Raw genomic sequence first — 16,818 nt, forward strand, 5'->3', positions numbered from 1 at the left:
AATGTGAATCTTTCAATAAACCATGGGATAATCATTGTCATTGGCCTTAAAAGTATTATTCCCACTGATCAATTCCTGACAAAGTTTAAACACAAAACTTAATTTAGATATTTTCCTCAATAACTAATACAAAAACCATGAATGAATAAACATACCAAAAGAACATTATGAGCAATGTGAACTCTCTTGAAAAGGATGCTGAGAAGTAAAGCGTTGTCATAAATTTCTAAATCAAACTAAACTTCTTTTGTTCCATTTATTTTGTTCTGTTAATCAATACACGTGTAGACAAAATAACAGAACAATAAAATGCCTAATATAAGAGAAATAGTTACAAGAACAGTTTTACCATGTTTACTACACCATGATGGTTCTATAACTTCTTCATATTCTTTACGTTGCCGTCTTTTTCTACCTTTTGTCTTTCTCTCAAATGCTTCAAGTTCTTCTCTTTCCTTTCTCTCCCGTTCTTCTTTTTTTAATCTTTCTGCTTCATCCTCCTTCAATATATCACAAGACATTGTAAGATCAATCCTACCTTAGTCTCAGAAACAGGATTTTTTAGCTAAGCTAATCAGTAATTTAAATAGTGTTCTGCCTTCCATCTATGTGTGTCCAGAATTATCTGGATTTGAAAGTTAAAACAAAGACTCATCTTTTCTTGATACTTCTCCATATTCAGAAGAGGCATATAGAAATAGAAAAATAAATTCCTAGTTCAAGGTATATTTAAAGGGATTATGTGATTTTCGTGCAGTTCTAGCACTTATATTTACATATATTCAGGACCCAAATCATCCTAGAAATTAGCGAACCATGCCCTTTAACATAATTAGCCAAAAGAAATCAAAGATGATAATGACTTTTTGGGACTGAAGATTCAGCACATGTTGAAGAGAGGAGAGATTTCAAGGGATTGTAGAGTTTCATCTTATCTATGATAAGGTTTAAGTATAGATTAAGCTATAGATTAACAAAGAAACATAACACTACAGTGTACAATGAGATTTTATTAGCATGAGGCTATTCTTTTCACATTTCAAACAAGGGATTTCTATTGAGTACAGCCTGAAGTACACAGCCTAGGTTTATTGTCTCATCCAAAGAACTATATGTTTCTCCTCTGTAAGCTCTCCTATTTGCATCACTGACAGGGAGAAACTAGGTTGTAAATTCAATGGCACTATCTTGACCAATGATGGAAATAAAACTTCCCAGATAGAAAGAAAGGATGCTTCCATTTAATCATCAACAAATTCAAATAAGTGATATAGTATTTCACCTTAGCTTTTTTCTCAGCTTTAATTCTTTCACATTCAGCTTCACAATCTATATATTTCTTTTTACCATGGTGGTCAAAACAAATAGCTTGTCTACTTAATCGTTTACATCGACATGTTACTTTGATAAGTTGTTGACATTTAACTTCAGGACAGGTTCCATTATGACATGGTGATAAACAGCGGTGACCACAGGCCATCTATAAATACAAATAATCTTGTTAAAATAAACATATCACAGCTACATCACTGAACTTTTAATAGCCTGAGATTAGATCTCTCATCGAATTATCGAATTTTTCTTTTATGGAACATATGATTTCACAAACATTTGCATCAAATAAGTTCTATATTAAAACAACTTTTTCATGATTCTTCTTCATGTTAGCCTGTTTAACGTATATAACTGACAGCGGGAAAGAAAATCTAAAAGCAACATGTTGACCTATGCTAAAAGCTATACTACTAGACAAATATTAACATCTAAATATGAATCAACTTACATCTTTAGGACATCTAGCGCCACAAGATTTGAGAGTAGCTTTAGTTTCTGGTGTAGCAGACGCCCATTCTAAACATGGTATTTGTTTTATTATAGAATTACAGTGACACCTGGTTTTAACAGTAAACTGACACGGAGGACAGTCACCAGCATGACAAGGTAGAGGACAGGAATGATTACAACCTGGTGGTCGTTCTTTCATACATAGTTCATCACATGATTGACAGTTTGTTCCAGCCTGTAATGTGATAACAATAATGAACTAGAGCCACTTGTGGCACAGAGTGGGACTTTGCAAATGTAGCAATTTGCTAAAGACCCCGAAAAAAATCAACCATCGGCGATAATTAGGTCAAGCGCAAGAACAGTCTAAAGTTGAGAAATTTTCATTTTTTAGAAGATTCTAATACCGGAAGTAGACGTCAGACCTCACAAATAAAAGTATCAGCAGATAGCCAAGGTCAATGACCTTTGATCTTGTAAAGGAAAAGGTCTAAAAAAGGCAAGATCAAGAGATATACGCCATTAAATTTTCAAATTGCTAAAGACTATAAAACCGAAGTTGACATAGGACAGCAAATATAAGAGTATAAATAGATAGCCAATGACGTTTGATCCTACAAAGGTCAAGGTCAACAAAGGTCAAGGTCAAAAATTGAAAATTTTGAATTTCCAAAACCTGTTCCTTTTTTTTGAACTATGAAGCGGAAACAACCGAAATTCTAAGACAAAGTGGCTCAAAATATGAGGTAATTGTGTGCAAAGTTCCATTTTGAACAAATGTATACTTTGCGAGTTATGCCCCTGGCCAAAAATGTCAATAGTGAGTAATTTAACCCGGAAGTGCCACGCCCACCTCAATTTTTTTTGAATAGGTTAATTAATATTCAAAATGTTACGTTATGTTCCAAATGTCAAGTTCCTACATAATAGAGGTCAAAAGATATAGGTCAACAAAAGTCAACAAAGGTCAAAATCAAAAAAATGAAAATATCCAAATGTTAAAACCCGTTCCTTTTTTGAAACTATAAAGCTGAAACAACTGAGCTGTTAATACATACTGGCCAAAAGGATGAGGTAATTGTGTGCAAAGTCTCTTTTTGAACAAACGCATCCTATGCAAGTTATGCCCCAGCCCCAAAATGTAAACAATTAGTAATTCAACCCGGATGTGCCATGCCCACGTCAAATTTTTTGTACTCACTTTATAAATATTGATAATAACATATACATGCGTTATTTTTAAGGCTTTACATCTATTGGTTAATGCGATATACAATCATCAAGGTCAAAAACAGTCAAAATCTAAAATTGAAAATTTTGAAAATCCTAAAACCCGTTCCTTTTTTTGAACTAAAAAGCTGAAACATCTGAGATTTTTATATAATTCAGCTTAAGTAATGAGGTAAGCGTGTGCAAAAGCATTTTCCAAAAAATTGTAATCTATATATTTTTTTTCTAGACAACAAAATGTAAACAAAATGAAAATTTAACCCGGATGTGCCACGCCCACGTCAACTTTTTTTGGGTGGATACATTTATATGGGGTATGTTTAATTATGTTCCAAGTTTGAAGCCTCTATATTTAATGGTTCGTGAGATAGGGTTATATTAATGTCAAAAAATTCACAAAATCAGTTAAAGGTTTCCAAAAATTAAAAAATATAAAAAAATCAAATTTTGCATTACAATCCATTGTGATATATCGTTCGAAAAAGTTCGTAAAGACCATTCAGAATCTGCAAAAATGAACTCTCTAGGTCAATTAGGTCACCTGTACGAGCAGTCCAAAGTTGCTATTTTGGCTGTTTTCGGACAGCTATAAAACCGGAAGTAGGTGTTGGAGGTCAAATATCAAAGTATCATCTGGTAGCCAAGGTCAATGACTTTTGACCTACTTAAGGTCAAGGTCATCAAAGGTCAATGTCACGAGATATACACCATCAAATATTGAAAAAATTCAATTGCAAATTGCAAAAAAGCAAAATCGAAATTCAAAAATCGGCTTCCTGCCATCTCTCTTAATTTTTATGTTCTTTCATTTGACACCAAAACTTTGAAATTCGGTTTAGCCAAATTGGCTGAATAAAAATCGAAGAGTTTCAGGGAAATCAAAATGGCGGCCAAAGTATCATTTCCGGTCTGGATTTTATATTCTTCGTTTTTTTGTATTAGCATTTACTTACGACCTGCATAAATTCCGTTGACCTATTTCACCGGAAGTAGATTGTACTTTCAATTGATTCCACCTTCAAAACCGGAAGTGACGTCAAAACTCTGACTGTATCATATCATTGACTTTATTGATGTCTCTTTGCATTTTAAATTTCAGATCAATCGATGCAAAATCAAAAAAGTTGCAAAAAAATTGTAAATTCAATCGTAAAAAGTTTGCGACAAATTTTCGAATTTCGTAATTTTTCAAGTGCTATCTGATCAGAAATTACAGCCAGATTTTAAAAATGAAAACCCGAAGAAAATCGATGCAAAAATGCGCCTTCTAGAGCCAATTTACGAGTTTTTGACAATAGGATTGATGTTACACCTCTCTGCACCAAGAAGGTGAAAACAGAGAAGTGTGAGTAGTAAAACAACCAGATTAGCCAACGCGATGACTGACACACAGAGAATGAGAAATAATTGACAATATGATAACAAACTGGATCACAATAAAATAGTGTGGAGTCTAAAAACAAAGTGATATCTCAAACATTCTTTTCCATGTTACTCAACATTTAAATTATACCACAATATCAACTCTGATAAAACCACATGAAGAATATAATTAATGGTGGCATTGTAATAAGATTTTCTCCACGGCATTGTGGACAATTTTGTAGACGAATATTCTACATAGAAACAATAGAAGTGTACATTTCACATCAAGAACTTGACAATGACTGAGCCACAGAGAGTGACTTAAAATGAGATATATAAAAATATATACTAACTGACAGACTATCTTTAGGTGAGAGTACATTATGACAAGTTAATGTACAGGTATGGTTAGTACAATCTAATAATCTACCACACGGTTGATGACAGCTATATACTCCAAGTTTACTACACTCTACTTGACTTATCTACAATATAAACATTTATACACAAAACATTATACATTTAACATGATAAACAACTATTCTATATGGATCCTAAAAATTCCACAAGAACAAACCTCAGATACTCCTCTAAACATCTTGTCAGTAACTTTGGTGCTTTGCGGCTAATTTTTAGTCATGACAAACAAATACAAATAGTCAATTTAACAACCCTATAATAGTTTCTCAAAAAATTCAATAATAAATTTGGGCAAAATTGTGTTGTTTCTCAGAAATGCTATTTTCAGTTTCTTTTCTTAAGGCCCTTAGGTTACTGAGCTCAAATATATCCAGTAAGTATCTCAATTGCAATAGTGATTAAACGAATTTGACAAAATATCATGTATTTAAAACGTTTACCTCATGGTTTCCAAGACAGGACTGTGGTAATAACACTTTACAGGATGCACAAGGTTTCTGAACTATTTCTACAACTTCTCTAGGTTTAGGATCCCAAGGTCCAATTCTTGCAGTCTACAACATTATCAATTATCATTAATGTTTCTTATAATACCAGACCTAGCACAATACAGAAATTGTTGTTTCACTTGATCCAACTGGTAATGGTACAAAACTAAAAAGAAAGATATCCAACCAACAACTTCTTCACAGAAAGAAAACAATTGATGTGAAAAAGCACTCCTCTAAGCTAAAACTGCCAATCATTTAAACTAATTCAGTACTCTGACCTTTTCTATGGTTTTCACCTTGACCTCATCATGACAAGATAAAGGACATGCATGTTGACAATGTGGTAGTTTTAATCCACAAATTTGACGGCATGGTGGACATTCATTAAAATGACATCTATGTTTACTTTGAACTTCATGATGACAAGTTGGTGGTTTTCTAAAAGAAATAAAATTGATGAATAAATGTAGTTAATTGTGGCCATGTACCCAAAATTCAGGTTCAGAGTCTTGTTATTGCAGGAAATCAACTGTCTATTACTGATCTATCAAAGGTACCAAAGTCAAATAAACTACAATCTTTACTAAATTTCTTAAAATAAATAGGAGAGAACATCTGTACTTTTACATTGCGCTAATATTTTTCTTCACTTACAAGGGATTTAAATCCATTACACATCTTTCTCTAGCAATTGATAATCCAGTTATCTTTCTACATCTATAATTGTAATACCTTACCTACATAACTGGTGACATTTAGGTTTCCTGGTTTTTTTTTCTTTTCCACATGGTACTGTTATTTTAGTGCATTTACAATAACAGAAAACATGAACAGCTAGTGGACATGGATAACATGGACCTAATGATAAAATTACATGTTAAAACATGGTATAGAGGTTTTTCTAAGCTATTTTTGTTTATCAGTAACATTGATAGCATCGATTAGCAGTATTCAAATTTTCAGTCACAAACTTCCACTAGATTCCACTGCATGAAGTCACTATCACCAAAGTACCATGAAATTCATCATTAAAGAAATAGGAAAGAGGTTTTCTGAATTTATATATCTATTAGAGATATTGACTTAAAGCCGGTACGAAGAACTAAACTTACCACTATGACAAGGACTGGCACATTTATGATTTTTACAACCTAATGGTTTACCACAAATCTGATCACATGGTGGACAATTACCTTTACAGCACTGTAAAATATATCATTCATTAACAAATTCAAAAAAAGATAGTGGACCACAGCCATATACGCCCACCACGGCATGAGAATGGTAAATATTAAAGATTTTGGGGCAAGGGCAATAACTCTGCTTCTTACGGTTGAAAATAGCTCAAATTCGAACTTGATCTTCGTTTTAGGAATATGTCTACACATACCAAATTTCATTTGATTCCATCAAAAAATCTAGTTTTTAGAGCATTTACAAGCAAATGATGTTGATAGAAGCACTTACTGTATAGAGGTTAAAGGGCGATAACTCCTCAAAACTGACGTAAGAGGCCTAAATCTTGAAAAAGCATTAAATTTAATCAGAAGTAAGCTAAACTTTCTTAAACCTTTTGGTGGGGCGACAATATACGTCCACATAGAGAGAGGCGTATAAAAACATACCAAAAATGATGAGGATGAACATTGTAACAGAAACATAATATGAACTCTTGTTAAAGGCATAAAAAAATAGATATTGATGGTGCAATTCAAATTACACTTAATATAATCTTATAATCAAAGTTCCATTATAAAAATACTATTTTATCTGCTGATATCTGCATCAAATTTTATTTAAATACATAAGGCAGATATCCATCTAGATCAAACTATGCAGAAAAAGCAATTGTGGCAACCTGAGAGCTAAGTTAAATGCATTATGCTAGAGAAACACTTACCATATCTGAATATTTAGCACTTGGAATTCTTTCTTCAATTGAACCTACCTTTTTCCTACATTGATGTCGTCCACAATTTTTCTGTTTATTACATTTAGAATCACAGTTAAATTCTTTACTACATAACGTTTCTTTTTGTTTCCTACCACATCGGCATCTCTTAACAGTTATATGTTGACACTAAAATATATAGATATTTTCTCTCATTACAGATTTAAGACTCTGTGATCATTCATACAGACTGAAGTCTTGGATAGTCAAGACTCTAAATCACAAATCCTTTATAAACTTGTTGGTCGGTCTTGCCTCTTTTCCAGTGACATCAAAGTCTGATTTTTATGGTAAGCACTAGTGTTTGGGTTTGATGTTTTTCTTACTGCTACTTGAGGCATTTCTCTTTACAGATTAAATGAATTCATATTACTTGATTTCGAGAGTTATTTTATCAACATTTGCTTAACCAGCAACTAGAGTCTAACCTCAGCTATCTGTGACACTTTTCAGTCCAAAAATGACAGCAACAATGAGGAAACAATTCAATTTCATTATCAATACTCTTCAATGCAAGCAAAACTGACAATATCAAGTACATTTTGTAATTACAACTGAACAAGTCAGACGTCAAATTTTCATTCTGAAAGGCGATATGGGAAATAGAAACTGAGGTCCATTAGATAGTAATACTAATAGTTAAGAGGTTGCAATAGCCACAAGTAATAGCCATCTTGATATAACAAAAGAAACTTACAGGTGTACAAGGTCCAGTGTGACATCTCTCAAGACATTTATGTTGACCACAAGCCAGTAATTTTTCACAAGTATCACCACATGGAGGTATATCTTCTGTACAAGGTAATTCAAATTCTGAAATACATTTTTCTCTAGTTTCAAAATATTGTCATAATCATGATCATTTTCTGAACACCACAGGCTACTCCTGACTTTATCACCATATCAGGACTGTTTAGTTGGCTATGCTATAAGGGAATTCATAAGATGGAATCACAAATACTTTTTTACCATTTCTCAAATCCACCTGTTCACCAGGCAATTGTATCTATAGTTCATAGTTTTTTACCTTAAAAAGAATGGCCCATAATCGAATGACAGTGCAGAAATCAAATCAAACGTCATGTACTTACGTGTTTTGCCACAAGGACATGATCTGAGACCTAATCTAGGACAATTACCACAATCACCACTGTGGCAAATCTTTTCACAAACATGGTTTTTACAGTTCAAAACTTTATTACACACCTGAAATCAGATTCAATATTGACATGTATTAATATTCATTCTCTACCTAATTGTGATTGAGTTATAAACTAGATAGCTATTGAAAAATAGACAACTCATATGAGACACAGAGAGCTGATATTATACTGTTGATCCGATACAAACTTATTCATTAAGACAAATTACAATTCAACTAAATCTTTAAAGATAGTGGACCACAGCCATATAAACCCACCGCGGCATGCGGATGGAAAATATTAAAGATCTTGGGGAAAGGGCAATAACTCTGCTTCTCACAGTCGAAAATAGCTCAAATTCAAACTTGATCTTCGTTTTATGAATATGTCTACACATACCAAATTTCATTTGATTCCATCAAAAAATCTAGTTTTTAGAGCGTTTACAAGCAGATGATGTTGATAGAAGCACTAACTGTATAGAGGTTAAAGGGCGATAACTCCTCAAAACTGACGTAAGAGGCCTAAATCTTGAAAAAGCCTTAAATTTATTCAGAAGTAAACTAAACTTTCTTAAACCTTTCGATTTAGATCCAATAACATCCATTTTAAGTTTCATCAAAATTGGTTGAAAACTAAGAGAGTAATAGCATATTCAAGATTTTGGGGCAAGGGCAATAACTCTGCTTCTAACATTATATATACACATATCGAATTTCATTTGATTCCATCAAAAAATCTAGTTTGTAGAGCGTTTACAAGCAAATGTTGACGGACGGACAGACAGGGGTGCTGACAAAATAAGTCCACAGAGAGATGTGGATTAAACCCTGGGCCTTCAATAACAAACTTTTGTAGCTTCCCAAATAAAATTCAAAAAGTAACTTACCTCTTTACATTTCCAATCTGGACTAGAACAAGGTCTTATTTCACTATGTCTACCACACCGACAAAACTGTTCACTGGTTTTAGTACATGGTGCACATTCACCTACATGTGAAATAAAATAATGTAAAATAAGGAAATATTCCAAACCACTATTTCTCTGTAATTTTTCCTTAGATATTATAATCCTTGTGTAAAGATATGAGAAACCTTTGTAAGGGATAGCAAGTGAACACCTACTGAAGTAATTACTGCAATGAAGCTTAATCTAAAGCTAGCAGTCTGAATAATGCCTTCCAAGTGAAAACAGTCGGTTGATGTTAAACAAAAAAACAGTAACTTTTAAGATACTAATTTTTGAAGGGTCATATATTTGATTTTGAAGTTTGTTTTATGAAGACTACTTACCCTCATGACATATTTGTTGACAAGAATGTTGATTACAAGATAATAATTTACCACATTTAGAACTACACGCCCAATATCTATTGCTACATCTTTTCATCTGAGGTGATTGTTTACCACAATAACATGTTGATTTGATTGTCTTAGGACATGATGGACAAGGACCTTAAACAAAGACAGAAAATTAGAACTGCTTTTCACTTATTCAAGCCAGTTTTCTCTCGTCAGACATAATAAAATGTCTTTCTAGAAAGGGCAGCAATATTGTGTGCTGTTCTTCTTGTGCCACACTACTAGCAAATGTACAATCACGTGAACTTATTGCTGATAAACACTAAACAATAATATCTAATTCCATCTCAATTCTTTAATTCACTAGGTGATAGTACTTGATTGAATTTTAATTGTAGGTGAACTTGATGTCAGATTTGTATTATGAAAAGCACAAAACAATATAATAATCTCTGCTAGTTCTTTATATGTATAAGCTACATGTTGTATTAATCTATTATGAAAAAATATTCAATTACATAATATAAGTTAATACACTATTATTATGCTGGACAAAACTCTAACAATATTTGATCACAGAATCCTTACCTGGATGACAGAGTAGAAGACAAGTGTGGCCACAGTCTGGTTTTAGTCTTCGATTACATGTCTGACCACAAGAATGTGGTACTAACCAGGGATCAAATGGTGGATCCGCTACTTTACCACAAAAACAATAATATTTACTTGGACAATCTTTCTGTTCATATTCATGACGGCATTTTGGACTGCAATGTAACATATTTGTTAATATTAGTATCCATAGTAGTGTAAGATCTATCAGTCTTTAATCTAATTTTACTTAGGATTCCTTTATAGGATAAAGCAAAATAAAATTACACACTTATAACATAATACATACCAATACCATGGAATGTTAGCTGTAGGTACATCATTATCTGATTTATAATTAAACTGATATGCTCCTTCTTTCACCCATTTCTGTATACAGGTTATATGAAACATTCCAGAACATCCACGACAACACCAAATCTGTCAAAAAATTATGAGAAATTAAATGAAATGAATATTTCATGCAATATTTAGCATGTATTTGGGCGTAGCAGAATTTATCCAGGACAGCAGTATTAGCCTACACTTTCATGATTTCCGACTGAGACCTTAAACATGCAAAGTCTGTAGCACAAGAAGCCTAAGTTAACAGTCCTATTCAAACAACTAAACGCTTTTTCTGTGTCACTGACAGAAATCTGAATTGACTTTTATGATAGCTAGCAAGCATCTAACTCACTTATCCACATCTGCTCCCAGGAATTACTCGAAAATTTTGAAATCTTGAAGTTTTTAGAAGATATGAGTGTGTATGTACTGTTAAAGATGGGTTTCCTTAATTTTGAGTGTCAAATTAAGAAAACTATTTGATTAATTGCTGTTTCTAATGAATATTATCATGAATTCTTAATCATACCATAATGTTCTTACTGCATATAATTAAGAGTTATAACCAATCATAAATGTATGTACAGTCTGGATAAACAAAAAAAGACTTTTTGACCTTTCTTGATCGGTCACTCATTGGAATTCTGCTGGTAATTCTCTTCTAATTTAGCTAATTATGAATTAATTATTAACTGTATGTCAGATAAACTGGTATTTTTTCAAGTCATTAGAACACCTCTACTTTCTATTCATATAAGTATTAGCATGTTCATTTTCATAAATGAAAATAAGGGAACCCATCTTTAAGTGTCATTCAATCTAGATTACAACTCATGAAAATTTAACTATCATAATTTTAGTGATGGACCAGTTTACTGAAAAGAAAAAATAATTTTTTAGTAAAGTTCTATCAAACTAGATCAAAATAATATTCAAGAAGTCAAAAACTTACAGCTTCTTCTTTCCTAATAGTTTCAATACAAACTAGACAAGCTGAGGTAGCAGAACGGAATGAATGAATCAAATCATCTTGAGCTTTATGCTTCCACTCTTTCTCTCCATTATCTACAAACATTTTAATTCAAATTGCAGAAATATTTAAACAGAACTTGAAGCATGTTGTTACTCAGAGTTTTATCTAACGAATTAAAAAAACATTGGAACTTTGAACATTTACATGTTTGAAATCTTACAAAATAACAATATGAAAAATTTCAGAAACACAACAGATAGGTAACCTTTGATATTCTCCACATACATACCATTAGAATTAGAATATGATTTGAATATAGATTCTATAATATTATCTTTTAATTCTTCTTCTTCTCCTTCATCTTCATCATCAGATAGTTCTACTTGTTTCAAATATTTACTAGCTGATGCTCTATGTTTATTACTGATGGCTTCAAATCGTTCTTGTGCATCATTATTACTATTACAATTTTCTAAAATGAAAATAAATAGAAAGAATTGATAGGGAGTTTGATCTCCAGGTTTGGAACCAAGTGTTTGACTATCTAAACAGAAAATGCATTTTTAAACATCAAAGTCGAATATGGGATGTCTCCTAAATATCTTCATCAAGCTATGTTTCAATATTTATAAATAACATGTGGATTGGATATTATAGAAACTTGTGCTAATAATTTGAAAATTTATTATCCAGGGCTAGGGATATATCAATCTGACTAAAAATTGACCTATGTATAAATCAGTTTCAAAATATTATTATTTTGGCATTATACACCCAAATATACAGTATATATCATAAATACCATACAGCATTGTAATAGTCAACAGACCAACATCAACTTATGGGCTATCATAAAAAAAAATGTATGAGATGAGAAAAGTTACCATGAAAATTAGAATTGTTTGCACAGGACGATGAATTTTGTAATCCACCAGGCATGGATGTTGCGGGTTTTGGTTTTGGTTTTGATAAAACATCTTCAGCTATGTGACCTCTACCTCTTGCCCTACCCCTTCCTCTTCCTTTCAAATATGCTGGAGTAGAATCCATCACTCCTTATTATCTATAATTTCATTCATATAATAAGGATAAATAAATAAATTTGTTGATTTCCAATCATTAAGATTAGAAAATTGAAGATCTTTTCTCAAAGTCAAACCCAATTTGATCTCATTTGATAATTAATAGGTACTGGTTTCCAGACTTCTTGACTAGCCTCTTTAAGTCAGCTGAAACTCTATCAGCTAGGAAAGCAAATAGATCTAGGCCTCTTCTATTACTGTCTGACTACATTGAGCTCTGAATTGAATTTTTTCTCTCATTTCATCAATATTCAAATTAAATTTTCAGTCATATGTCATTTGTCTTATTTGTGAATTATGGACAACCGGAAATATGAGGTTCAGTGATTTTACATATAAAATTGAAACACTGCCCTCCCAGAAAATTCACATGTAAATGACCCACTTTTCAGACTGAAAATTCCCCTCTGCAAAATCTTTTTTAACAATTAATATTTTTTTCAGTGGTTAACATTTTCATCAACCCAAAGAAAATCTTAGACTCTCACTAATATTTTGTAGTTGGTATTTCAATTCATAGGAAAATGATTGTCAAAATTCAATTCAGAAAACAGTTTAGGGCCTACCGGTAGTCAGAGAGTAAGTCTTATCTAATATCTAGCCTACTCTGCAGTTTGCCTCTTGCACTTTAAAGCTGGAAGTGGTGTGGTGTGTGGTGTGTTTTGTGGTGTATTTTGTGATGTGGCAAGCTCTGTCACTGTCAGTGACTCGTGAGCGATAGATGCAGTGCCAGCAGGGAGTAGACTATATCACAGCATGGCAGTAAATCTATTGATATCTTATGTTACGCTTATCAACAAGTTTCCAAAATAATGCCAGTAATCTTTCGATTACAATACCGTAAATGCGGGATAGTTACCTTTTAGCAAACAGACATTATTTCTTCACATTATTATTTTTCTTCTACTGCCATTTTACTGGGTTGAGTTCGTTTTAGATGAATCCTATATAAACCTTCCAGATTTTATACATTTAATTATTGATGAGAATTTGTAGAAGCGTTAAAAAAGATGCAACTATATTTCAAAACATCATTGGGCTAAGTCATTTTTTATCTTCAAAGCTTTTCATGGTCACAATTCAGAATTTGATTCAGGTAGAGATAATAAAACGAAGATACTAAGTTTCCATTTAAAGTTGAAGGTCATTGCATAAAAGTAAAAGTATACACAGACTAACTGTCTTGTAAACTATTGAAGTAATTACATTATAATAAACGTGACAATTTGAATATTGCTTCTATTTTTATGCAATGGCGCAAGCTGAAAGTGCTAAAACACTGAAGGTAAATATGGCGATTAAATATAAGCTTATAAAACCGAGGAAAAATATGCAATCTGTCTGTCTGTGCTCTGTGTATGTGAACAGTGACAGGAATTAGGATACCCTTTTTTGGCTTTGGGTTTTTGATGCCCTTGAGAGAAATATTTGTAATTTATTGCAAAATAGTTTGAGGTTGTTTCATTGTCATGTTTTTGCTCATTTCTCAACCGTTTCATGTTTTTTTGGGTTGTTTTCTGGGCCTAGTAGTTTCTGGTGGTTTCCTTGTTGGTTTTTGTTTTAGAAAGTACTGGTAGGCCTACTTAATTTACAAAAGGATTTTCTTTTGAAAATTTTAGATTGAATTGACTAAAGAAGATAAAGTTCTTATTAAGGAATGTTATAAAGAATCACTTTATTATCGAAGTGAGTATCTTTGATGAAATTTGTCTTCAACTTTTCAGTAGTTATGTCTTATTTCTGTATAACAATGTTCAATTTCTATGTCTAATTAAAAAATCACACAAAATGTGTCAATATGAATATTATTCATAATGAATAAATTATTAAAAAGCTAATAGCTATGTGATTTGCATCAATTTTTAATTTTATGTTGTATAAGCTTTAATTTTAAAGGTATTGTAAAGAGGTTTTATGAATTTTTTATGTGTATTGCCTTACTCCCATTTTCAATCATACGTCTGTGGTTCCTGCAATGCCACTAAAACTAAGTGCCAGATGACATCATTAATCACTAAGGGCCTTATGAGGATAAAGCATATTTTGCAATTAGTGACATCATCAAACACTTATTTTTCGTGGAATTCCAGGAACGTCAGACGCCCGACTGTAAAGTGTTACACATTAAAACATTTAGAAAACCTCCTTACAATCCCTTCAAGTTCAAATCCATGTGTTGTTTTTTTAGGTCTTCCTTTGGTGACAATTAATTCTGTTGGTACTTATGCATTGCATAAGAGAGGTATGATGAATATTTGTACATGGATCATTTTTGATACAATTTGTGTATTTTCTTCTGTATCCTTGATTAAAATTTTGAATTATTTTACATGTTTGAGTGTTTATTAAAGCAAACAAGTTTTGTTATATTCTGAATTCTTAAAAAAATATACCATCTTCATTCTGTGACACATAGTACCAATAAAATATAAGCTTATATTTCTCTTATATTTTCAGGACTTATTAAACGGCCCTTTTTAACTTATTCATGTAAGTTTTTCAAATCTTTTATTTTAAATGTAGATGATTTTTATATTTTATTCCAACTTTTTATGACCTTAGAATTAAATCATGCACTGGTCAGTGTCACATTGGAGTGGGGAATCTGATTTTTAGACCTACCTATATTAGAACATGGAAACATGCTAATAAGTTTTCCACTATCCTATATCAAGAAATTGTTAACTTTAGCAGTTAGAAGTCAGAAATGAGTAATTGTAACTCATTTAACATAAATAAGTTGTGTTATTTTACCTTTACCTATCTGATTTTCCCCAGTTCAACATTGTGTGAATTAAATATATATCAGAGTAATCAGAATTATAATTTTAGTTGGAGCCATTATAGGAATTTTTGTTGGAGTGGCATCTTATGGTCCAGCATGTAGAAAAAAGTTTGCAGCTAAAGTTCCTACTTCTGACTTCAGTCGATTGTACACTGGTAAAATCAGGTAAGATAAAAACAACTCGTCTATCCTGTACAAAGATAACAATTCCTGTATTGTTTATTGGTAATCAACAACTTTTAATTGTCATAACTTCTGCTGGTTGAACATTTAACAATTTTACTCATCATTAATGATCAGAGTGTATTTTTAACCTGTGTGTTTAGCAAATGTTTAGGCTAACTATTTATTACACTGATATGTATTACAGTCCTCAAGATCTAGTAGAAGAACAACGTCAATCTAGAAGAGTACACCAAGATAGACAAGATGAAGAACCAGTATCATATTTAAAAGAATTAGGACATGGAGAAGGTAGCTCAGTGAACCAGTTCTAGATTGTACATACATGTAACTCTGTAAAAAATATTCAAATAGAGCTATATATATTAATTGTTGAATATATAAATATAACTTACAATTCACAGATACTAGTAAATAAACAACAATATAAATATTACAGACCATCCTGTATTTACAATATTCAACTTGCCTGTTTAGTAGAAATGACTTTTTTCTTGATTTAGCCCAATTAACAAATGAAGAAATTGTTGAAGGCGGGAATAAAAAAATTACTTATGAAGAAACAAAAAACCGTGCCCAGTTGCAGCCTCAACAACCACCACCTAGATATCAGTCACAGGATGACCAGTGGAATAATGAAGATGGACCAAGATCACCTCAAACACCAAAGAGCTTTATAGATAAAAGAGATGGTAATACATGTATTTTAAAAATAAAAAAATTTCAGATTTTCATAAAAATTACATTTCCATGCATGACTTACTATTGGTGAAGCACATCAGTTCACTTTTCATGACTCTTAATGATCTTATGACAAGTAACAAACTTGGGCTGAATATCTTCAAATTCTCAATAAAATCTTACATTTTCAGCTAAAAGAAACAAATATGGTGATGTTATGGATTAAGATTCATTATAATTGAACATTTGTGAAAGAAGATCCCCACTACTAACTATGGGCTATCAACATGTCCTAATATTGGAGACGAAAGTTTGTACGGTTTGAATTTTGATTCAGGAATGAGCCAGTTGTGAAAAACATGATGTATGTTAATTCTATGAATGAAAATAGTTGTGTATTTAAATAGATCAACTATTAGAAGAATGTAATGTGTATGAGATTTTAAATTAAAGTATTTGTATTGAAAGTCCTTTATTCAAACCTGATCA

At 32.0% G+C, this 16,818-nt stretch overlaps 2 protein-coding genes across 2 annotated transcripts; one reads left to right on the forward strand and one right to left on the reverse strand.

Moving 5' to 3' along the window:
- Positions 1–269: 269 nt before the first annotated feature.
- On the reverse strand, positions 270–12,047 carry LOTGIDRAFT_209369 (hypothetical protein; the record flags this gene model as incomplete). Its single annotated transcript, XM_009057198.1, has 17 exons — positions 11,888–12,047; positions 11,578–11,690; positions 10,588–10,718; positions 10,275–10,453; positions 9,678–9,839; positions 9,274–9,374; positions 8,334–8,448; positions 7,940–8,055; positions 7,240–7,371; positions 6,404–6,494; positions 6,029–6,149; positions 5,570–5,729; positions 5,241–5,354; positions 4,734–4,865; positions 1,784–2,020; positions 1,283–1,480; positions 270–497 (listed from the first exon to the last, which is right to left on the reverse strand). Exons 3-17 carry the CDS (start codon positions 10,689–10,691, stop codon positions 270–272), a joined length of 2,190 nt encoding a protein of 729 aa, XP_009055446.1. The 5' UTR covers positions 10,692–10,718; positions 11,578–11,690; positions 11,888–12,047.
- A 1,809-nt stretch (positions 12,048–13,856) lies between these two features.
- Positions 13,857–16,793, forward strand: LOTGIDRAFT_228589 (hypothetical protein). The gene is made up of 8 exons (XM_009057199.1): positions 13,857–13,965; positions 14,300–14,366; positions 14,869–14,922; positions 15,138–15,170; positions 15,513–15,630; positions 15,836–15,939; positions 16,152–16,340; positions 16,521–16,793. The coding sequence occupies exons 1-8, from the start codon at positions 13,933–13,935 to the stop codon at positions 16,553–16,555; spliced, it is 633 nt and encodes a 210-aa protein (XP_009055447.1). The 5' UTR covers positions 13,857–13,932; the 3' UTR covers positions 16,556–16,793.
- Positions 16,794–16,818: the final 25 nt, after the last annotated feature.

Source organism: Lottia gigantea (genome assembly GCF_000327385.1).
Source record: "Lottia gigantea unplaced genomic scaffold LOTGIsca_3, whole genome shotgun sequence".
NCBI lineage: Eukaryota > Metazoa > Mollusca > Gastropoda > Lottiidae > Lottia > Lottia gigantea.